We start from the raw sequence: 25571 nt of genomic DNA on the forward strand, positions 1-25571 counted from the left end.
TAAAAGACAGCAGCGTTACTGAACTGTAATACTCAACTACTGTATTATTATACTTTGTGCCCTACATTCTGCATGATTTTCTTAGCAAAATATTAAGCAGTCATACATTTAAGGACCTTAGGGGTAGATTTATCAAAGCATGGAGAGATCGAGAAAGTGGAGTGAGAAAAAGTACCAACCAATCAGATCCTAACTGCTATGTTAAAGGCTATGGGGTATATTCATGAAGCAGTGAAAAGAGTGGAGAAGTGAGCCTGTGGAGAAGTTGCCCATGGCAACCAATCAGCTGCTCCATACAACTCTATAGTATGCAAATTATTAATGTTACTTCAATGCTGAAAAATAACAGATAAAAACTGATTGGATGATAGTTTATCTCTCTCCACGTTATCTCTCTCCAAGCCATGATAAATTTGCCCCTTAATAGCCAATTAGTTCTCTTAAACCAAATACCTAGGCTGGCAAGTATTTAGGAGAATTTACAAATTGAGTTAATCATTATGTTTTACTAAATAGCACCCCAATTGAACATAATGTTAAATATTCTTTAACATTGAACCCATGTGCTGGGTTACCTCAATCCTCCAGTCCTCGCTCCACTCCTCCCACTCCGTCCCACTCCCTCCCACAGCTGTGTACTGTACTTACCCATTTTTCCGCTGCTCATGCATGTTGTAGACAGGACAGAATTAAGGAAATTAATATGTAGATATCTAGCTGTGGACACAAATGTGAGGAAATGGAAATGGGAGGCATTTGATATACCGGGATCCTGGCGCTCAGTATACCGGTGCTGGGATCCCTACAGCCGGCATACCGACAACTATTCTCCCTCTTGCGGGTCCACTACACCCCTGGAGGGAGAATAAATAGCGTGGCACACGTAGCGCGCCACCATGCCTGCAGCGTGGCGAGCGCACCCCGCTGCCGGCATGCCGGCGGTTGGGATCCTGGCACCGGTATGCTGGGCGCCGGGATCCCGAGCGCCGGCATAATATAGTAGACCCTAGAATTATGACATGTTGATTTAAGTGACTGTCAAGGCCAATGTTATGCAAATACAGCAGTGACGTGCGGTGGGGTGATGCAGGTGAGGCAGAACAATTCCTGCAGAGCTGGCTCCAGGCCTACTAGCACCCCGAGAGAGAAAATTTCAAAGCACCCCCCCATGCGCACATGCTCCTGGAAAAGTGGGCATGGCCTTGCAATTTCATATTATCAAACTATAAATAAATATATTTTCACACCCCCTCTACGCACACAATAAGCAACCTTACACATAACAGCCACAGTAGTGTTCCTTACACATGTCTTCAGTATAGTGCCAGATACACATAATGTCTACAGTAGTACAGTGCCAAATAGACATGACATGCTCCCTAGCAGTGCCAGATAGACATGACATGCCCCCCAGCAGTGCCAGCTACACATGATATGCCCCCCATCAGTGCCAGCTACAAATTATATGCCCCCCAGCAGTGCCAGATAGACATGAAATGCCCCCCAGCAGTACCAGATAGACATATGCCCCCCAACAGTGCCAGCTACATACGATATGCCCCCCAGCAGTGCCAGATACACATGATATGCCCCCTTAGCAGTGCCAGGTAGACATGATATGCCCCCCAGCAGTGCCAGGTAGACATGATATGCCCCCCAGCAGTGCCAGTTACGATTGATATGCCCCCAACAGTGCCAGCTATACACTTGATATGCCCCCCAGCAGTGCCAGCTACACATGATATGCCCCTCAGCAGTGCCAGATACACATGATATGCCCCCTACCGCAGTTTCAGATACACATGCCCCCACAGTGCCAGATACATATATGCCTCCAGTGCCAGATACATAAATGTCCACAGTGCGAGAGTAGTAATAGCACACTTTTCTGTCAAACAAAAAAGTGACCGGTGCCACGCCTACTCTCCACCCACTATCCGCCTACTCTCCACCCACTCTCCGCCCAGACTCCACCCCATCACCACCCATAACACTCCCCCCGACACTCCCTGTTTTACGTCTATTTTTAATATAAATTGAATATAAATGTCATCATTTGATATCATTTGATATCAGTTTTTTCATTAGTATTAGGGCGATCACAAAAGTCTCTTACAAGACCTGTGTTTTGTCAGATAAGACTCATAGGTTTGAAAAAAAGCCATAGTATGTCACGCAGCACAGCTATTCGAAAAAAATGAATGAAAAAAAGGTATTACACAGTGTTAAATCCTGGTAGTTATTGCGGCATTGATAAATATTATAAGGCTAATATAGGGCAGTTTAAAAGATCGGAAATTAAAAAATGGCTTCAAGATCAAGATGCCTATACGTTGCATAAGCCGGCGCGAAAAACCTATAAAAGGAACATGATTTGCGTATCGGATATAAATCAGCAATGGCAATGCGATCTGGTCTCGCTCATAGACCTAGCGAAGTACAATGATGGTTTTAAATACATATTAACCATTATCGATATTTTCAGTAAGAGAGCATGGGCCATCAGTCTAACAACCAAGCATGCTACAACAGTCGCTAATGCTTTTGAAAAAATATTCCAGCAGAACTGTGTGCCAAGAAATTGCAAACTGACCGCGGTAAAGAGTTTCTAAACAAGATCCTAAAAAAAGTATTAGAAAGATACGGTATACAGCATTTTGTAACCAATAATGATGTGAAAGCAGCTGTTATAGAATGCTTCAATAGGACTTTAAAAACACGTATGTGGCGCTATTTCACAGCTCACAATACATACAGATATATATAGATGTTTTACAAAATTTCATATACAGTTATAATAACACGTACCATAGAACGATTAAGTGTACGCCGTGCGAAGTGACGCCATCTAACTCTTTGAGAATTTTGAAGACGACATACAGTGAATACTTTAGAACTAAGAAAACTCTGACACGATTAGCCGTTGGTGATCATGTACGTATTTCCAAATAATAGGATATATTTCAGAAAGGATATGAACAGAATTTTTCTGAGGAGATATTTGTAATACGTGGCTTGAATACTAAAGGTCCTAATCCGCTTTACACGTTGACGGACCTCTACGGCGAAGATATTACCGGTAGTTTTTACCCCGAAGAACTTCAATGCATACCCAAAAACTATAACAGAATTTACAAAGTGGAAAAGATTTTAAAAAATAAGACGGTTAAAGGTCAAAAATACGCGTTAGTCAAGTGGCGCGGATACCCCGCAAAATTTAACAGTTGGGTAGTGGCAGCGGAGTTAAAAGATATATAAAGCGCATTACCCTCTAAAAAAGACGAGCTATGGATGACAAATCGTTTTACATAACATTGCCCAGCAATGCTTCGGCCTATACTTTCCCGCAGAATAAGATATCTAACTATACAACAAAGCTTGCAAAGTCGATACAATTAAGCGGTGATTAGGAAGTTGCTCTTACAGAGATACAATATCCGCACACATGGAATACTTTGTATATACGGGATTGTAGGTTACAAATAACACAGGACGTTATGCTAACCAAATCAGTTGTGGAATTCACAACCGTGTGCGTTAAACCCGGGTTTTATAAAACAATTGACGCGTTGCTGGATGTAATCAACGCAGAAATTGGACGTCATAAACTGGATGGCGGATTAAGACTAGTGTACGATCCGCTTGAACGTGTTGTAACATGCGACACTAAGCGGTTGTATCATCTTTCAGCGGGTGATAAACTGACGACTATACTTGGTTTACAACCTAAAACTAAAATTTCTAAGCCATGCGCAGACATCAAAGGTGGCCAATATACGCTGTACGTGTATACTGACATTATCGAAAACCAGAGGGTTGGTGATAGCTACGTACCGCTACTACGCACAGTTGAAATTAAGGGATATAACAACGAGGTGATCACAATACGATATGAGAAGCCCGATTACGTGCCATTGTGCAAAGCGCATTTTGACACGGTAACCATAGAGATAAAGAATGATCAGAACAAGAATATTTCATTTAAGTTTGGGAAAGCGATCGTGAAACTACACTTTAGACTGCGCAAAACCGATTTTTATTAAATTGACAGAATGGTTGTCATTAAAAACTATGGTGATCCGGCATTGTACCCGCAATATTATAAAGCGCAAGCCGGTAATGGTTTACCGGGACTTCACGGAAGTGCGTATATGTACGGTTGTGGTTTAGGTGGTATTTTTCATAGCCTGTTCAGAAAAGCTGTACCTCTCTTCCGAAGAGGCCTAGAATTGGCTAAGCCACACGTGAAAAGCGCTGCACGAAATATCGTGAAAGACGTCATCGGACAAGCCACAGCGGCCGCTATGAATAGATTACACGTGACAAACCAAGCAAAACAAGATGGTTCTGGTTTAATATATACAAGAAAAGGTATGGCTAAAAGAAAACGGAAGCGGTTGACAGCACTTCTGACATGGTGTATGCCCCTTTTAAACAAAAACCGGAGACGTTGAAACTTAAATAAGAAAAGAAAATCGACGCGAGGGGTTGGTGATATTTTTTAACCATGTATTTCATACACAATGAGTCCGTTGAATGCGCAAAATCAGAGCTGGATCTTTTTGACGTACCGCCAACGTAAACTAGCATGGAGAAGAGTCTATACGTCGAGGTTCAACTTTTAGCAGCGTTATCCAAGACAGCACCGCTGGAATTTTATATAGCGGCCAGTGGTGAACATTACTACGATCTGAACAACACTCTGCTGTACGTGACGTGTAAGATCGTACGAACCGACAACAATCCGATACCCCAAGGGGCACGGGTAGCCCTTATTAATTATCCCATAGCGACTTTGTTCAGTCAGGTGGATGTTTCTTTGGGTGACAGACTCATATCTCAATCCAACAATCTTTACGCCTATCAAGCATACATTGAGACCATATTGAATTACAGCTCTGATGCTTTATCCACAAAGCACACAACAGGCTTATTTTACAAAGATGTGGCTGGAGAACATAACACAACAGTTGAATTACTGGGTCCTCTGCACTGCGACCTTTTTCATCAACATAAACTTATCTTAAATGGTGTTGATTTGAATATAAAACTAACCAGAAACAAAGACATATTCTGCTTAATGTCAGCGGAGGCAGATGCCTTTAAAATACAGATCGTCGCAGCTTCGTTGTTTGTGAAAAGAGTTCAGGTCTCGCCGGCCGTCCGGATCGGACATGCGCAGGCTTTGCTGAACGGCAACACAAAATATGCAATTGATCGTGTAGGGATGAAAATCTACAGTGTTCCTACAGGCAGTAGAGTGTTTAATTTAGAAAATGTGTTTTTAGGACAAGTGCCAAAAACAGTCATAGCTGCGTTTGTAGACAACAAAGCATTTTCAGGAACTTATGATTGGAACCCATTACGTTTTGAACATAAAAACGTAAATTTTGCATCTCTCTTCCTGGACAGATCCCCGCACCCGGCCAAGCCATTTCAACCAGACTTTGAACACAGTAATACTGTGCGTGAGTACGTGTCGCTCATACAGATTACAAATAAGCAGAAATCAGATTCTGGTATACTGATTGACCGTGAAGAGTACCTCGATGGTTACACGCTTTTCGTTTTCGATCTGTCACCTGAACAGGAGTGTGTGGAACACCTATCGTTAATAAGAACAGGCAATTTACGTGCAGAAATCCGCTTTGCAGAAGCGCTGGACCAGACAGTCAATGTAATAATATACGCTTTATTTGATACTATCATTGAGATTAATCAAAGGCGCGATGTGTTGTATGATTATCTATAAATGAAATAATTTATTTTTATGTTTTTTGCATATATTAACAATCGCCATTTCATTGTTCAAAAATGAACACATTACAGATAAATTGCATTCTGTACGCGATGCCAAGCACGCGACATGTTTTTAAAGGAACCTATCCATGTGACATGCTACCGGACGGTAAACTGACACAATACCCATGCGCATTTGTAATCAACACTCATACTAGTGAACAACCTGGTGAACACTGGTTAGCCGTTTATTTTAATGAGTATAGCATTTGTTATTTTTTTGATTCTTATGGCCTCGCCCCAGACAGTTCCATTTTCCCAAAGAATATAATACATTTTTTACATTTTAATTCAAAAAGTATTCGCCACCAAAAACGTCAGTTGCAAGCTTTTTCAAGCGATGTTTGTGGTCAAGATTGTATCCACTTTATATTTTTTGTATTTAAAAACTACAAATATGAGGATTTCTTGACCAAGTTTAGTAATGATACAAAACGTAATGATCGTTTAGTTTCAAATTTTGTAAAGCGTATGCCAAGAAGTCATTGTTTGAGTCATTATACGGATAAATATATACAGAACTGTGTAACTTGTTGTAATAACCGATGTGTTTGATGCATTTTATGTACAATGTTGTATAACTATATTGATTTTAAAATAAAGAACAATGTTTTAAACTGTATGTTGTGTGATTGCAGTCTTCTTTTAAATTCACTGATTAGAATCAAAGGACAAAACAGAGTTATTGTAAATCATAAACATATTTTTATTGGATCATAAAAAGTTTATTTACAGATACAGTGCTGTGGCATTATTATTACACAGCATTTCTTTACATTCTAAAATCTGAGTTAACACAATGTACTATTATTACAAAACAAACCAACTATGCGTTAACACAATTTAGTATTATTACAAAACAAACATTATGGTACAAATTAATCACAAATTCTAATATACAAAAAAAAAATAGACTTCATAGCCAAAGACCATTACACCAAGTCATTCAAGTAACAATATCTTCATTGCCGCAATGACAACGGCATATGCCCGTATTGAATTGTACAATCTTTTGGATAGATTACAAGGGCGTTGTCTTTACCATGATACAGATTCTGTGATTTTTGTCAGTAGGCCTGGAGATTGGAATCCGCCATTGGGTGATTATCTAGGTGCGCTGACTAGCGAACTGCCAACGGGGACACATATAACTGAGTTTGTCTCATCAGGTCCCAAATCATACGGCTATCGCCTAAACAATGGAAAGACCTGTTTAAAAGTTAAAGGTATAACGCTCAATGTTGATAATGCGCAACATGTTAACTTTGACAGTCTGAAAGATCTGGTCTTAGATTATCCTTTAAACCCTGGCGGTGTAGATCAGAAAAAAATTGTGATCCATCAACCCGGTATAGTCCGGTTTAAAAAGTACTGGCAGATTGAGATGCGCACGCTGCAGAAAACGCAAAAGTGCGTTTACACTAAACGGAAACTTACAGATAACTACACAACACTTCCATTTGGGTATTAAGATGGACATCCGGTTGCAACACCCCTTCTCATGTATTTTAGCAGGCCCCTCCAATTCAGGGAAAAGTTATTTTGTGAAAATGCTGCTGCAAAATGCCACTACACACCTGTCACACGTGCCTGATAATAATGTTTGGTTTTATGGCTGTTGGCAGTCTATGTATTGATCAGCTACTACGTGATTTCCCCGGTATTCGTTTTTTAGAGGGGTTACCTGAGACTTTTAATGATGACCAACTTTTTCCCCCTGATAGGATTAGTTTAGCGGTTGTTGATGATCTGATGGAATCGGCTAGTAATAATTCTGAGATTGAGAAAGCTTTCACAAAGTATGTACACCATAGAAATCTCAGTATCATGTACCTTGTACAAAATGTATTCTGTCAAGGAAAAAAGAGCAGGACGATACATTTAAACACAAAATATATGGTGTTGTTCAAAAACCCCCGGGATAAATTGCAGGTGTCGACACTGGCTAGACAAATGTATCCAAACAATAGTCATTTCTTTCTAGATGCTTTTGAAAATGCAACAGCTAAACCTTATGGCTATTTACTGGTTGATTTCAGAACAAATACGCTAGATGAGTACCGTTTACGAAGCGGTTTATTCCCACCTGATGATCCGGTTGCTTATGTCATTAAAAAGCGCTGTTCTAAAAAGCTATAATTGAACAACTTTTAGTCATTCATCATAGACCTATCAATGGTGAACATGTCAGCCCGACTATGCTGTAATTGGGCCCTTTTAAAGACGCTAATAAAGGCGAAACCTACCCAAAGAAATGCTATTTTATCTAATGCTTCAAACGATTTGGTGACAGTCATTTGTGAGATAGCCCTTAACAAGCTTAAAGGTAAAATACCGTTGTCACAACGACAGTTGAAGTACCTTAAAAAGAAGCGTGCCCTTATAAAATCGCTTTGTAATAAGAAATACGCCATTGGTAAAAAGAAGCGTTTAGTGAAGCAATCGGGTGGATTTATTGGTTCGCTGCTTGGTTTTGCTATTCCGTTAATAACCGGCCTTCTGACTAATCGCTGATGGAATATGCTGAGAAAATGTTTTTGGTGCCTCAACATCAGATAGATCGTTTACACAACAAACCGAGCAGCGATAACATACGTAAAACAGCCACGCAAGGTCTAGATGCAGAAATCGTCAACATACTACAGAATAACAATTTATCTGAATATGAAAAGGCAAAACGATATACAGCTGCACTGCAGAGATATCTGGTGTTGAGTAAACAGTCTGATAGAGAAATGTCAGCTTTAACTCTTTTATCACCCGGTCCAAATGCTTCTGATGAGTCAATTAACGCTGCATAATCAGCTGATACTGATGATGTTTATAATGAAATTTTGAGCAGTGTTAATGCACGGTATAAGAAAAACGGTGAAATATTATTGAGTAAAATGACACGTTCTAAACACATCACAAGCTGGAATACTAAAGGCGAATTCCTGTATAAAGGTCAAGCTGTACCAGGATCCAACATGCTGGATTTAATAAGAAGCATTACGCAAAACCATAGCGTGTCGAGTCGTAATACGCCAAATGGTTGGCATGAATTTATGCGTGCTATGTCTGAATTAAATATACCGTCCACTGTAGTAGTTAATGGCGCAAATAGACTACAACTAGACCGTTTAAAAGCAGAGACACACACAGTGTCTGATGGCACTGTCACAGAACCAGCACCGCTACAAACCCTTAAAAAAAGACGTATAAATGTTTTAAATTCCCCAGGCCTAACTACACCACATGGCTATTTATTACCTAGGAAAAGAGATGTAGGTCTGTTTCAGGAATCACAGTGGTTGACACTATAGTGTATAACTATTTTATATTGATTTTTATTTGCGTATTAGAATTTGAGATTAATTTGTACCATAATGTTTGTTTTGTAATAATACTAAATTGTGTTAATGCATAGTTGGTTTGTTTTGTAATAATAGTACATTGTGTTAACTCATATTTTAAAATGTAAAGAAATGCTGTGTAATAATAATGCCACAGCACTGTATCTGTAAATAAACTTTTTATGATCCAATAAAAATATGTTTATGATTTACAATAACTCTGTTTTGTCCTTTGATTCTAATCAGTGAATTTAAAAGAAGACTGCAATCACACAACATACAGTTTAAAACATTGTTCTTTATTTTAAAATCAATATAGTTATACAGCATTTACATAAAATGCATCAAACACATCGGTTATTACAACAAGTTACACAGTTCTGTATATATTTATCCGTATAATGACTCAAACACTGACTTCTTGGCATACGCTTTACAAAATTTGAAACTAAACGATCATTACAGTTTGTATCATTACTAAACTTGGTCAAGAAATCCTCATATTTGTAGTTTTTACACATAAAAAATATAAAGTAGATACAATATTGACCACAAACATCGCTTGAAAAAGCTTGCAACTGACGTTTTTGGTGGCGAATACTTTTTGAATTAAAACGTAAAAAATTTATTATATTCTTTGGGAAAATGGAACTGTCTGGGGTGAAGCCATAAGAATAAAAAAAATAACTAATGCTATACTCATTAAAATAAACGGCTAACCAGTGTTCACCAGGTTGTTCGCTAGTATGAGTGTTGATTACAAATGCGCATGGGTATTGTGTCAGTTTACCGTCCGGTAGCATGTCACATGGATAGGTTCCTTTAAAAACATGTCGCGTGCTTGGCATCGCGTACAGAATACAATTTATCTGTAATGTGTTCATTTTTGAACAATGAAATGGCGATTGTTAAAATATGCAAAAAACATAAAAATAAATGATTTCATTTATAGATAATCGTACAACACATCGCGCCTTTGATTAATCTCAATGATATTATCAAATAAAGCGTATATTATTACATTGACTGTCCAGTCCAGCGCTTCTACAAAGCGGAATTCTGCACGTAAATTGCCTGTTCTTATTAACGATAGGTGTTCCACACACTCCTGTTCAGGTGACAGATCGAAAGCGAAAAGCGTGTAACCATCGAGGTACTCTTCACGGTCAATCAGTATACCAGAATCTGATTTCTGCTTATTTGTAATCTGTATGAGCGACACGTACTCACGCACAGTATTACTGTGTTCAAAGTCTGGTTGAAATGGCTTGGCCGGGTGCGGGGATCCGTCCAGGTAGAGAGATGCAAAATTTAAGTTTTTATGTTCAAAACGTAATGGGTTCCGATCATAAGTTCCTGAAAATGCTTTGTTGTCTACAAACGCAGCTATGACTGTTTTTGGCACTTGTCCTAAAAACAAATTTTCTAAATTAAACACTCTACTGCCTGTAGGAACACTGTAGATTTTCATCCCTACACGATCAATTGCATATTTTGTGTTGCCGTTCAGCAAAGCCTGCGCATGTCCGATCCAGACGGCCGGCGAGACCTGAACTCTTTTCACAAACAACGAAGCTGCGACGATCTGTATTTTAAAGGCATCTGCCTCCGCTGACATTAAGCAGAATATGTCTTTGTTTCTGGTTAGTTTTATATTCAAATCAACACCATTTAAGATAAGTTTATGTTGATGAAAAAGGTCGCAGTGCAGAGGACCCAGTAATTCAACTATGCGACCCAGCGCTGTTGCTCTCGCGCGCTTTATAAAGCCTGTATTTGCCCCATCCAGAGCCCTGGGGTTATGTTCTCCAGCCACATCTTTGTAAAATAAGCCTGTTGCGTGCTTTGTGGATAAAGCATCAGAGCTGTAATTCAATATGGTCTCAATGTATGCTCGATAGGCGTAAAGATTGTTGGATTGAGATATGAGTCTGTCACCCAAAGAAACATCCACCTGACTGAACAAAGTCGCTACGGGATAATTAATAAGGGCTACCCGTGCCCCTTGGGGTATCGGATTGTTGTCGGTTCGTACGATCTTACACGTCACGTACAGCAGAGTGTTGTTCAGATCGTAGTAATGTTCACCACTGGCCGCTATATAAAATTCCAGCGGTGCTGTCTCGGATAACGCTGCTAAAGGTTGAACCTCGACGTATAGACTCTTCTCCACGCTAGTTTGCGTTGGAGGTACGTCAAAAAGATCCAGCTCTGATTTTGCGCATTCAACGGACTCATTGTGTATGAAAGACATGGTTAAAAAATATCACCAACCCCTCGCGTCGATTTTCTTTTCTTATTTAAGTTTCGACGTCTCCGGTTTTTGTTTAAAAGGGGCATACACCATGGCGGAAGTGCTGTCGACCGCTTCCGTTTTCTTTTAGCCATACCTTTTCTTGTATATATTAAACCAGAACCATCTTGTTTTGCTTGGTTTGTCACGTGTAATCTATTCATAGCGGCCGCTGTGGCTTGTCCGATGACGTCTTTTGCGATATTACGTGCAGCGCTTTTCACGTGTGGTTTAGCCAATTCTAGGCCTCTTCGGAAGAGAGGTAAGGCTTTTCTGAACAGGCTACGAAAAATACCACCTAAACCACAACCGTACATATACGCACTGCCGTGAAATCCCGGTAAACCATTACCGGCTTGCTCTTTATAATATTGCGCGTACAATGCCGGATCACGATATTTTTTAATGACAGCCATTCTGTCAATTTAATAAAAATCGGTTTTGCGCCATCGTAAGTGTAGTTTCACGATCGCTTTCCCAAACTTAAATGAAATATTCTTGTTCTGATCATTCTTTATCTCTATGGTTACCGTGTCAAAATGCGCTTACCCTCTGGTGTTCGATAATGTCAGTATACACATACAGCGTATATTGGCCTCCTTTGATGTCTGCGCATGGCTTAGAAATCTTAGTTTTAGGTTGTAAATCAAGTCAAGTATAGTCGTCAGTTTATCACCCGCTGAAAGATGATACAACCGCTTACTGTCGCATGTTACAACACGTTCAAGCGGATCGTACACTAGTCTTAATCCGCCATCCAGTTTATGATGTCCAATTTCTGCGTTGATTACATCCAGCAGCGCGTCAATTGTTTTATAAAACCCGGGTTTAACGCACACGGTTGTGAATTCCACAACTGATTTGGTTAGCATAACGTCCTGTGTTATTTGTAACCTACAATCTTGTATATCCAAAGTATTCCATGTGTGCGGATATTGTATCTCTGTAAGAGCAACTTCCCAATCACCACTTAATTGTATCGACTTTGCAAGCTTTGTTGTATAGTTAGATATCTTATTCTGCGGGAAAGTATAGGCCGAAGCATTGCTGGGCAATGTTATGTAAAACGATTTGTCATCCATAGCTCGTCTTTTTTAGAGGGTAATGTGCTTTATATATCTTTTAACTCCGCTGACGCTACCCAACTGTTAAATTTTGCGGGGTATCCGCGCCACTTGACTAACGCGTATTTCGACCTTTAACCGTCTTATTTTTTAAAATCTTTTCCACTTTGTAAATTCAATTATAGTTTTTGGGTATGCATTGAAGTTCTTCGGGGTAAAAACTACCGGTAATATCTTCGCCGTAGAGGTCCGTCAACGTGTAAAGCGGATTAAGACCTTTAGTATTCACGCCACGTATTACAAATATCTCCTCAGAAAAATTCTGTTCATATCCTTTCTGAAATATATCCTTATATTTGGAAATACTTACATGATCACCAACGGCTAATCGTGTCAGAGTTTTCTTAGTTCTAAAGTATTCACCGTATGTCGTCTTCAAAATTCTCAAAGAGTTAGATGGCGTAACTTCGCACGGCGTACACTTAATCGTTCTATGGTACGTGTTATTATAACTGTATATGATATTTTGTAAAACATCTATATATCTGTATGTATTCTGAGCTGTGAAATAGCACCACATACGTGTTTTTAAAGTCGTATCTTTCTAATGCTTTTTTTAGGATCTTGTTTAGAAACTCTTTACCGCGGTCAGTTTGCAATTTCTTTGGCATGCAGTTCTGCTGGAATATTTTTTCAAAAGCATTAGTGACTGTTGTAGCATGCTTGGTTGTTAGAATGATGGCCCATGCTCTCTTACTGAAAATATCGATAATGGTTAATATGTATTTAAAACCATCATTGTACTTCGCTAGGTCTATGAGCGAGACCAGATCGCAATGCCATTGCTGATTTATATCCGATACGCAAATCATGTTCCTTTTATAGGTTTTTCGCGCCGGCTTATGCAACGTATAGGCATCTTGAAGCCATTTTTTAATTTCCGATCTTTTAAACTGCCCTATATTAGCCTTATAATATTTATCAATGCCGCAATAACTACCAGGATTTAACACTGTGTAATACCTTTTTTTCATCCATTTTTTTCGAGTAGCTGTGCTGCGTGACATACTATGGCTTTTTTTCAAACCTATGAGTCTTATCTGATAAAACACAGGTCTTGTAAGAGACTTTTGTGATCGCCCTATGACTAATGAAAACACTGATATCAAATGATATCAAATGATGACATTTATATTCAATTTATATTAAAAATAGGCGTAAAACAGGGAGTGTCGGGGGGAGTGTTATGGGTGGTGATGGGGTGGAGTCTGGGCGGAGAGTGGGTGGAGAGTGAGTGGAGAGTAGGCGTGGCACCTGTCACTTTTCATTTGACAGAAAAGTGTGCTATCACTACTTGCGAGATATATAAATGCCCCCACTTTGCCAGATACATAAATGCCCCCACAGTGCCAGATACATATATGCCCCCACAGTGCCAGGTACATATATGCCCCCACAGTGCCAGATACATATATGCCCTCACAATGCCTGATACATAAATGCCCCCACAGTGCCAGATACATAAATGTCCCCACAGTGCCCAATACATAAATGCCCCCACAGTGCCACATACATAAATGCCCCCACAATGCCAGATACATATATGCCCCCACAGTGCCAGGTACATATATGCCCCCACAGTGCCAGATACATATATGCCCCCACAGTGCCTGATACATAAATGCCCTCACAGGGCCAGATACATAAATGTCCCCACAGTGCCCAATATATAAATGCCCCCACAGTGCCACGTACATAAATGCCCCCACAGTGCCAGGTACATATATGCCCCCACAGTGCCAGATACATAAATGTCCCCACAGTGCCAGATACATAAATGCCCCCACAGTGCCAGATAGATATATGCCTCCACAGTGCTAGGTACCTATATGCCCCTACAGTGCCAGATACATAAATGCCCCCACAGTGCCAGATACATAAATGTCCCCACAGGGGTGTGTTGCCCATACCCAGGTGTCACCCGCCGAGGGGTGACACCAAAATGCCTGCTCCTGCTCAGTGACAGGTTATGCTATGTGCAACACTCGGCTCCTGTCACTGTGTAGAAGCAAGAACTGCTGGCAGAGCACTCTCCGGGAGGCAGCGCGCACCTTCCGAACCCCACAAGTGACTAAAAAATGGGTGTCGGGAGATGAAGCCTGGCCCCCGTTGAAGCCCCGCCCTTGCCACAAAGCCCCACCCTTTTTCGGACCCCCAAGCTGCTAAAACAGGATCTGGACCGTGAAGCTCTGCCTCTTGAGTGAAACTACACCCCTTCCAGCAAAGCAAAGCTGTGCCCCCTTTTTCTCACCACCACACCGGGTGTCAAGGAGGTAAGTGAAGCCTCTGCACCACAGTGCCAGATACACATGTCTCCAGAGTGCCAGATGTGCCCCCACAGTACCTGTGTTGGCGACGAGGGAGGGGGAGTGCGACTGTGGGCGGACGTAGGTTGGCAGCAGCTGCAGGCTACAGGACAGGGCCGGCTCCAGGATCCAAAATGGCGGTGCTACCATGCGGCGCCTATTAAGGGTGGCACCCTGCATGGCCGCTTAAGTCGAACATGCCTGGAGCCGGTCCTGATTTCCTGTCATACTAACATCTGCGCCTGAGCTTTGACTATATAAAGTATATGAAAAATACAGAAAATATGTTAGAAATATCTTCTTTGTATTATTCTAATCATTTTTCTAGTCAAAACTCTGGAGTAAAAAGTCTGTGGCAGGTGAGGCACCTATCTTTTCTGCACATGTCTGATCAAAATCCACCAAATTTACAGGAGTTTATACTGCTGCACATGTGCATAATGACCACATGAACCTTTTTGCTCATATATTGTGTGTAAATCTGGCTCTGGTACTAGCCAGTGCCTCCTTAGCCATTTAGCTCATTGCACATGCCTGAAATACAGTACAATAATATAATAACATTGTACAAGGAACTGTAACCAAGAATGCAACCATTCTCACTTGCGCTCCAAAATGTCCCAAACTTATGACGATTCTCAGTATATTGAATCAACTATTAGATCGAATGACATGATATCTGATGGTAATCACATGAAAAATCCAAAATCACATAACTTTGTAATACTTTGATAAATAGATTGTGAAGACAGTCTCAATCTAATTCTAAAGATAAATGCAATGTATATCTGCGCTACTCCTCGTTGGTATAATATATCTAGCGTTCTGCTGCCTTGAAACCTGGCCAGTTACCTCAACTGGTGTGTAAAGATATAGTTATATAGTTGCAGAATCGCAGAACACATAAGAAACATCAGGAATGGTTTCGTAACACACAATGTTTCGGCCCGTTTCAAACTTTGCCACCGACACGACCCTTCAGATCTCAAATGTATAAAAAAGATCAAAAAGAACTGGAGAGGTGGGGACGAGATTGCTGATATATCAAAAGAAGAAGCAAAGTGGATATACCTCTTAGACTCACTCATCAACAAGGGCCTCAACATAAACTTTGACCTGGGCTCATTCCTATAAGTAGGAACTGTAGAGAATACTGGACCATTTCCCTATATTTCTCAGTGCCCCATCCATAATTCTACTCTGAACACCCTAGTATCTTTTCTAATTTATCATCCCTTTTATTATATCTCAATTTATTATTTATTTTATTTTAATTTTATTTTTACATTTTTATTTTCATTTTTATATTTATTTTTATTTATTTTTATTTTATTTTTATATTTATTTATATTAGTTTTTATTTTATTTATTTTATTTAATTTTTTTTTTTACCATTTTGTTGTTTTTCCTAATCTTCCCTACCTTAAATATATTCACTGTACAGATTGGCACTACACTGCTCTGTACTACTATATAGTATGCAAATTATTAATGTTACTTCAATGCTGATTGGTTGCCATGGGCAACTTCTCCACTGGCTCACTTCTCCACACTTTTCACTGCTTCATGAATAGACCCCTATGTTTGAAAAATGACAGATAAAAACTGATTGGTTGTTAGGCTAATGTAACAACTTTGGCCTAACAACCAAATCCATATTTATGTACCCACTGTGTATTGATACTAGTGATGTGCACCGGAAATTTTTCGGGTTTTGTGTTTTGGTTTTGGATTCGGTTCCGCGGCCGTGTTTTGGATTCGGACGCGTTTTGGCAAAACCTCCCTGAAATTTTTTTGTCGGATTCGGGTGTTTTCTTTTTACAAAAAAACCCTCAAAAACAGCTTAAATCATATAATTTGGGGGTCATTTTGATCCCATAGTATTATTAACCTCAATAACCATAATTTCCACTCATTTTCAGTCTATTCTGAACACCTCACACCTCACAATATTATTTTTAGTCCTAAAATTTGCACCGAGGTCGCTGGATGACTAAGCTAAGCGACCCAAGTGGCCGACCCAAACACCTGGCCCATCTAGGAGTGGCACTGCAGTGTCAGACAGGATGGCACTTCAAAAAAATAGTCCCCAAACAGCACATGATGCAAAGAAAAAAAGAGGCGCAATGAGGTAGCTGTGTGACTAAGCTAAGCGACCCAAGTGGCCGACACAAACACCTGGCCCATCTAGGAGTGGCACTGCAGTTTTCTAGCGAGAGGATGAGTGCTTCCATCCTCATGTGAAGCTGAACCACTAGCCATGAACATAGGCCAGGGCCTCAGCCGTTCCTTGCCACTCCGTGTCGTAAATGGCATATTGGCAAGTTTTCGCTTCTCCTCAGATGCTTTTAATTTTGATTTTTGGGTCATTTTACTGAACTTTTGTGTTTTGGATTTTACATGCTCTCTACTATGACATTGGGCATCGGCCTTGGCAGACGACGTTGATGGCATTTCATCGTCTCGGCCATGACTAGTGGCAGCAGCTTCAGCACGAGGTGGAAGTGGATCTTGATCTTTCCCTCCACATTTTTGTTCTCCATTTTTTAATGTGTGGAATTATATGCCAGTATCAATAGCAATGGCCTACTACTATATATACTGCGCACAACTGAAATGCACCACAGGTATGGATAAATAGTATACTTGACGGCACAGAGGTAGGTAGAGCAGTGGCCTACTGTACCGTACTGCTATATATTATATACTGGTGGTCAGCAAACTGTGCAAAACTGAAATGCACCACAGGTATGGATGGATAGTATACTTGACGACACAGAGGTAGGTAGAGCAGTGGCCTACTGTACCGTAATGTTTTATATTATATACTGGTGGTCAGCAAACTGTGCAAAACTTAAATGCACCACAGGTATGGATGGATAGTATACTTGACGACACAGAGGTAGGTAGAGCAGTGGCCTACTGTACCGTACTGCTATATATTATATACTGGTGGTCAGCAAACTGTGCAAAACTGAAATGCACCACAGGTATGGATGGATAGTATACTTGACGACACAGAGGTAGGTAGAGCAGTGGCCTTCTGTACCATACTCCTATATATTATATACTGGTGGTCAGCAAAATTATGCACTGTACTCCTACTATATACTACAATGCAGCACAGATATGGAGCGTTTTTCAGGCAGAGAACGTATAATACTGGTGGTCACTGGTCAGCAAAACTCTGCACTGTACTCCTCCTATATAATATACTGGTGGTCCCCAGTACCCACAATAAAGCAGTGTGAGCACAGATATATGCAGCACACTGAGCACAGATATGGAGCGTTTTTCAGGCAGACAACGTATATTACTGGTGGTCACTGGTCAGCAAAACTCTGCACTGTACTCCTCCTATATAATATACTGGTGGTCCCCAGTACCCACAATAAAGCAGTGGGAGCACAGATATATGCAGCACACTGAGCACAGATATGGAGCGTTTTTCAGGCAGACAACGTATACTGGTGGTCACTGGTCAGCAAAACTCTGCACTGTAATCCTCCTATATAATATACTGGTGGTCTCCAGTCCCCACAATAAAGCAGTGTGAGCACAGATATATGCAGCACACTGAGCACAGATATGGAGCGTTTTTCAGGCAGACAACGTATAATACTGGTGGTCACTGGTCAGCAAAACTCTGCACTGTACTCCTCCTATATAATATACTGGTGGTCCCCAGTACCCACAATAAAGCAGTGTGAGCACAGATAAATGCAGCACACTGAGCACAGATATGGAGCGTTTTTCAGGCAGACAACGTATACTGGTGGTCATTGGTCAGCAAAACTCTGCACTGTACTCCTCCTATATAATACTGCTGGTCCCCAGTACCCACAATAAAGCAGTGTGAGCACAGATATATGCAGCACACTGAGCACAGATATGGAGCGTTTTTCAGGCAGACAACGTATACTGGTGGTCACTGGTCAGCAAAACCCTGCACTGTACTCCTCCTATATAATACTGCTGGTCCCCAGTCCCCACAATAAAGCAGTGTGAGCACAGATATATGCAGCACACTGAGCACAGATATGGAGCGTTTTTCAGGCAGACAACGTATAATACTGGTGGTCACTGGTCAGCAAAACTCTGCACTGTACTCCTCCTATAATACTGCTGGTCCCCAGAATAAAGATATGCAGCCCCCTGAAACAAAGTGAGAGGACGCCAGCCACATCCTCTCACTATCATTTCCAATGCACGAGTGAAAAATGGCGGCGACGCGCGGCTCCTTATATAGAATCCGAATCTCGCGAGAATCCGACAGCGGGATGATGACGTTCGGGCGCGCTCGGGTTAACCGAGCCATACGGGAGAATCTGAGTATGCCTCGGACCCGTGTAAAATGGGTGAAGTTCGGGGGGGTTCGGTTTCCGAGGAACCGAACCTGGTCATCTCTAATTGATACCCGGGTTACATCTTCCAGTGGATTTTATTTTTACATCAATATGGTAGTTTTATGTATATACCAATTTTAGTAAAATTTTTTGAATTCTAATATGGTCCTTTTCCAGTTTTAAACATATGATATACTAGACATCTGTTCCAGTTTATATCCAGTGAGGACCTAATAGAAGTCCAAAGAAACCTTTATGTGCTTCACATCCATTTGTTACAAGTAAGCATACATGTGAGAATCTGCCCAATTTGTATTCAGCACCGTTTCGGGTGCCGACGTAAAGGAAGAAGGGATCTAGAATTGGATTGGGACTATCTTCACAATCTTCTTCTCCTATATTCAGTGACTGGTGGAATTAATTGTATTTACAGTATTACACCATTATGTGATTTTGTATTTTTCATGTGATTACCATCGGATATCACATCATTCAACTGATTGTTGAATCAATATACTGAGGATCATCATACGTTTGGGACATTTTGAAGCGCAAGTGAGATTGTACCTTTTTTTCTATATATGTTGTTGTAGGTTGGTGACCTATCTTGTACCATCTCGTGCTGCCTCATTGTACAGTGCCATAGGAGGAATTGTTTTTCTATTGTCAAGAATGCAAACACTTTACTATGGCTTAAAATATTATATTTAAAAAAAATCAATTCTAGAAAGTAATAACTTGATTTGTTTTTGGCCCTGGGCTAGAGCCCCTGGGCTGGTTAAACTAGTATAAGTAAATGGGTGAGTGAGTGATGCTTCCACCTGTGGTTCTATCATCTGGACATAGAACAGGAGACGTGACTCAATAGGAAAGAAATACAATCAATAGCACAGGGGTTAGTGAGTATTATGAGGTGGCCCAGTAGGACGTTGAAAATAAGAGCTTGCATGGAATGCCAACAGAGTGAACTATGCTGGTGATTCCCAGAAATATAGTGGATACTGTGAGGAGATCCCACCAGTAGTGACTGGTGTTAGAGACTGTAGAGACAATCTGTGGTAATAGCTGATACTTGAAGTACAACAGAACACTCAGGAGACTGAGAGATGCTCAGTATTATTAGCTGCTACTTGAAGCATAACAGGAACAGACTGGAGACTGTGGATAGTGCTTAGTATACTGACAGTACAACAGGAACACACTGGAGACTGTAAGACGCTCGGTTATATTAGCTGGTACTTGAAGCATAACAGGAATACACTGCAGACTGTGAGAGTGCTCAGTAGCAGAGACTGGGGCTGGGAGTAACACAGCACAGTTCAGCACACTGAACTGTGAAGCCAATTCTAAAACAAATGCACACAGGAAGCTAGGAAGCAGATTATAGCAGAAGTTGTACAGGCAACGAGTAGTGGCCATGGAGAAGCTCATATAGGATAGTTTGGCCGTTGATAAGTCTCTGGAGTCATGCGCTGATCTAGGATTAGTAGAACAGTGGTCTGCCGATCTCAGCCAAGATGGCACCCATGTACAGATGGCTCAGGATTAGTGAAGCAAATTGAAGAAACATTCATTAGCCAAAATGTTAGACAGCAATAAAAGTAATGTTAGCAAAGAATTCAAAGACACATACAATACATACAGTAGGTTACTACAGGATAACAGATGAAAAATGTCAGTACAGTAACTCAGTAGCAAATAATTAGATGGCTATATAAACGTTAACGTGGCTTACTATAATAAATTTAGGTGTAAATTTACTAAGTGGTGCTTAAATGAACCTCTTAATCTAGCACTCAGCTCAAATTGTATTTTCATGGCCCAGTCCCTTGCTGCGCAATGCTACATTACAATGTCATGCTGAGGAGGTGCGACCATGATGATTCATCGCGATTCGAGACACACACTTACATGAATCCCATTTCATTTGAAATTGGGAGGGTGACCAGCTCTCCTGGGAGTCTGCAGTGACTCACCGAAATTTGGTATTAAACACAGGCCTTGAGCTTTTAACTAGGCCCATCTGTCACTGCAGCTATCAGCTTGTACCCGACATCTTTGTGCCATCTGGTCTACCCTCTCTGGGGTTTTCAGTGGGGGTTTGGTTAAGTAGCACACTCAAGATAACCAAATCCTTCCTGGAATGACTAGTGGTTGGAGTCAAGTGGCACACCTATAACTATACTAATATATTTCACATTCAAGCCATCACCACTCACTAAGGGCGGTATCCAATTAGTAGTCGTGATTTACCACTGCTAATGGATTCGCTGGGGGCTATCCAATTAGCCCCGATACCCAGCACTAAGCATAATCCCTGATAACCAGCCCTCAGAGCCACGATAACACATGGGTCTGGGAACTTATCCCGGTTTCCTTGTGTTTCTCACCTGAAAACGGGTAAATTTTTTGTCCAAAAAATGGACTTTAATTAGATAGCCCGGGAATGACCATCAGGCTAAAATAGCAATATTAGCTAATTTTTTGGGCCGGAAAAATAGCACTAACAATTGGATACTCCCCCTATTTACAGTATAAGGATGTTGATTGTCAATATTCATTATTTTCTTCTCACAGTTCCTTGCTGAAAGACACATAACACACAGTATATCTGCTTATACATCTGCACCATCCAGGGCTATTACTTTTTACTGATTGTTTTCAGTTACAAATGTCTTTATTGTACAATGTGAAAGATCTGCAGATCATTGCCCTGTCTCAGCTTTCAGTTTAACAGATCTTTTATACAGAAGTATACTCAGAAGTACACTTGAACTATAATAAGCTAGCATTCTGAATTCTGTTGACTTCCCATACTGTAGTTTAGACAATTTTATTCCAGGAAATAATTTTTTATATAGAAAGTGCTTTCTCCCAGTATGTTCCTTAATGGTAGAAGCAATAGTACATTCATTGTAGCCATTTATAGAGACATATATAAATTCACAGCTTGTCACTTTCAATACCTGTAAAATGTTCCAGGATTCAAAAGAATTTGTCATTCTTATAAGTGTAAATGTATAACCAAATATCTCCTTTTCTCTAAAGAGCCTCACTGCAAGTTTAACAGAACATCACCCAATTATTTAAAATGTTCACAGTGAAAGTGCCATACACATGTAATCACACAGAAGGGCATCAAATTGTAACATGTTATAAATAAATTAATGCTCTGGTGTCTAATGTCTGGCTCGGTGATTGTCTGATTTGTCCATTGCTAGAGGTGTAATCATGAAGGAAAGGATTGAAAGGTGCTATTATCATTCATAGCGGTTCTACAGATCTGTGCAGAAGCATTTTAGGACACAAGAAAAATGAAACTCTATTCACACAGCACACTGATTGCGCAAATATTGCAGAAGTGATTGAAATGACACCTGATTACCAAGTGCAAACTCATCTAGAAGGTAACAAATTAATTAAAATGATTTTTTTTTAAATCTTTTAGCAAGATTTAACTGGCACATTTCATCCCACCTTTTCCTAATTTGGAAGACATCCTGGATTTTTAATTGTGTGACGTAAATTCACAATAGGTTAACTCTGCAAGAGGGCAATACATTAACACAATGAGCATTCAGATGAATACAATTGAGCGTTCCTCTTGGATATGCTCAGCTCAGTGGTTTGAATAAGCAGCAGGCATGCTGGGGAACATATAAAGCACATCACAATGCAGAGGTTCTGCACATTTTGTTTTGTGCAATTTTACTGCCAATTTTATATAGTAGCATTACAAGACCCCCTCTTTGGCCACTCCAGTGTTCCACTGTATAACAGTGCAGAAGTTATGTGCAACATGTTTTGTATGAGATTTAAATGCTTGAGCCTGCAAAGCTAAAAACATACCTTCAAAGTGCTGCTTACAAGCTTTATTGGTTCACATAAAACTAAAAAGAGGGCAATTACTCTATACTGTACTTATCTTCTTCATGCTTTCATGTGAACTGTTGTGTTATTCAGAGGAAAACCACCTTAGAGAGTAACGAATGTTGATATTATTTATACATTATCAACAATTAATAGGAATAATAATTGTTCTGGTGTGGAAATTCCTTCTTCCTACTGTATATAAGCTTTGGGTACATTTCCCTGTTGCCTGGAATTGTTGGATTGCTCCCACAATCCACACTTTCCCATGCCAATCCATGTCTGCATGATCACATGGCTTTATATGCTTTGAGTATACATCCAGTGGTGCTGAGATGCAGGGGGAGCAGGTACAAATTACCCGGGCCCGGGCTGCAGGAGGGGCCCTAGGTCCGCTAATGCCTCCCCCCTGATACATGTACTGCGGCGCCATCTTCCCAGTAATATCTTTGGGAAGATGGTGCTACACATAGAAAGCAAAGACTCTGGCACTGTGACGTGCCAGAGTCTTTGCTCTCTAGTGGCCGTCGTCATCTTTCCAAATTTCACTGGGAAGGTGATGCTGGCCGGGGAGGAGGGACCCACTTTCAGATCAAGTAAGGTAGTAAGTGGGTGCCCTCCCCGGCTCCCCTATGTTAAAACAGCACCCCTCTATGTTAAAATGGTGCCCCCCCTACGAGTGGCCCCGCAATTATTTTATTATTCATATATTTGAAAACTAAAGGGCATAATCACACCCACTTACTAAGCCACGCCCCCAAGTCTTTACCGGGGTCCAGCGTGGCGCTTAATGGCCCTGTATACATCCACATTTAAATTTGTAAGGATGCCTTTGAAACTAACAAAATAGAATAAAATAAAAAAATTAACAAAACAAAATAAAGATAGGATACCTAAAAGTCAGGTTTCATGACTCATGACACACAGTTTGTGAAACAACATGGCCACATATTTCTAGAGAGGCAGACAATTGTTCATGCTGCTGTGAAGAATTGAAGTAGGTGCACCAGTATCAGGCTATCAGGCTTTGATGACTATGATGACTTCATAAACAGGAACAGGAAGTGTCAACTGCATCAAGAAAAGGTGTCACTCAGAGTCTTGTTAAGCCAGTGCAGAAATTATAAATAGTACAATTGATATACTATAGTACAGAGCTGGCCAAACCAGTCCTCGAGATCTACCAACAGTTCACATTTTCCAGATCACCTAGCTGGTGCACAGGTGTAGTCATTACTAATTAAGATGTGCTGCATTCATTCCTAACTGACAATTCTACAGATCTGCAGGAGGCCTGGAAAACATGAACTGTTGGTAGATCTCGGGGACCGGTTTGGACAGCCCTGCTATAGGATAACAATAAAACATTACAAAGTCAGGAGGTATACTATAGCTTATCTTTGTTTGTAGGAGGTGAGGGAAATCCAACGCGTTTCATCCTAAGAGTTCATCAAGGGCCCCTTTTTAAATGTATTATTTATTTATATATATATCCCTAGAAACTGCCTTATTTTATATACATTGTCTTAAATAAATATGCTATGTCAAATTTTATATTGACTATTTGATCCTTTTAATTTTTTTAAATTTGTAATTGCTCTCAATATCATTATTATTATTATTATTATTATTATTATTATTATTATATGACATTACTGGTCACTGGAACCTCTATCTGTTTTTTCTTTGCCAATCTTCTCAGTAAATTGTCATTACTATTTAATTAGGGAATAGCTGACGTCCATATAATGGAGTATCTATAAACCTGTCCTTCTGAAAACACTCGGTAATTAAGGTTGAGACACCTCACAAGTGGTGATAAACATTTCTAGTTTTTATATATATATATATATATATATATATATATACACACACACATATTTTTGAGTTTTTGATGGTAGAGCACCCAGCCTGCCCTATTATATATACTTTCATAAATCAAAGAGAAGCCCCCAAGGGAAAACTCATTATCTCAGCGTTGGGTTCAGTGTTGCAGCCAATAGTTCAATTTGTGGACCATCTCTTGTCAGGGCCGGCTCTAGGCATGTTCGAATAGAGCGGCCGCGCAGGGCGCCACCCTTAATGGGCGCCGTGCGCTGGCGCCGCCATATTCGAAGCTGGAGCCGGCCCTGTGTGTGCAGCGTTGTCCCGTCCGTGTGTGCGCTATGCGCGCTGCGCGGCGCCGGTGTCTAACATCAGATGCCGGCGCCGCGCATAGCGCACACAAGTAGCCGCCCGCCCACCCGGACCCTCACTCGGACCCTCACTCAGACCCTCACTCTCCCGCCCGCCAGCACTCCCGCCAGCACTCCTCCTCCCCCTCTCAGCGCCTCAGGTATTTGGTGGGGGGGTCGCACATTTATGGATTGCACTGTGGGGGCATTTATCTGGCACTGTGGGGGGGCATTTCTGGCACACTGGGGGCATATCTGGCACACTGGGGGCATATCTGGCACACTGGGGGCATATCTTGCTCTGTGGGGGCATTTCTGGCACTG

The 25571-nt window shown here is 40.7% G+C and overlaps 1 protein-coding gene across 1 annotated transcript; it reads right to left on the minus strand.

The window, feature by feature from the left end:
- Positions 1–10080: 10080 nt before the first annotated feature.
- On the minus strand, positions 10081–11388 carry LOC134934519 (uncharacterized protein F54H12.2-like). The gene has a single exon (XM_063929945.1). It carries the CDS (start codon positions 11386–11388, stop codon positions 10081–10083), a length of 1308 nt encoding a protein of 435 aa, XP_063786015.1.
- Between the last annotated feature and the right edge of the window lie 14183 nt (positions 11389–25571).

Source organism: Pseudophryne corroboree, chromosome 6, assembly GCF_028390025.1.
Source record: "Pseudophryne corroboree isolate aPseCor3 chromosome 6, aPseCor3.hap2, whole genome shotgun sequence".
In the NCBI taxonomy this organism is placed as follows: Eukaryota; Metazoa; Chordata; class Amphibia; order Anura; family Myobatrachidae; genus Pseudophryne; species Pseudophryne corroboree.

Coding starts and splice junctions, on each gene's coding strand:
- LOC134934519 (XM_063929945.1), bottom strand. CDS start 11,388: ATGTCTTTCATACACAATGAGTCCGTTGAATGCGCAAAATCAGAGCTG.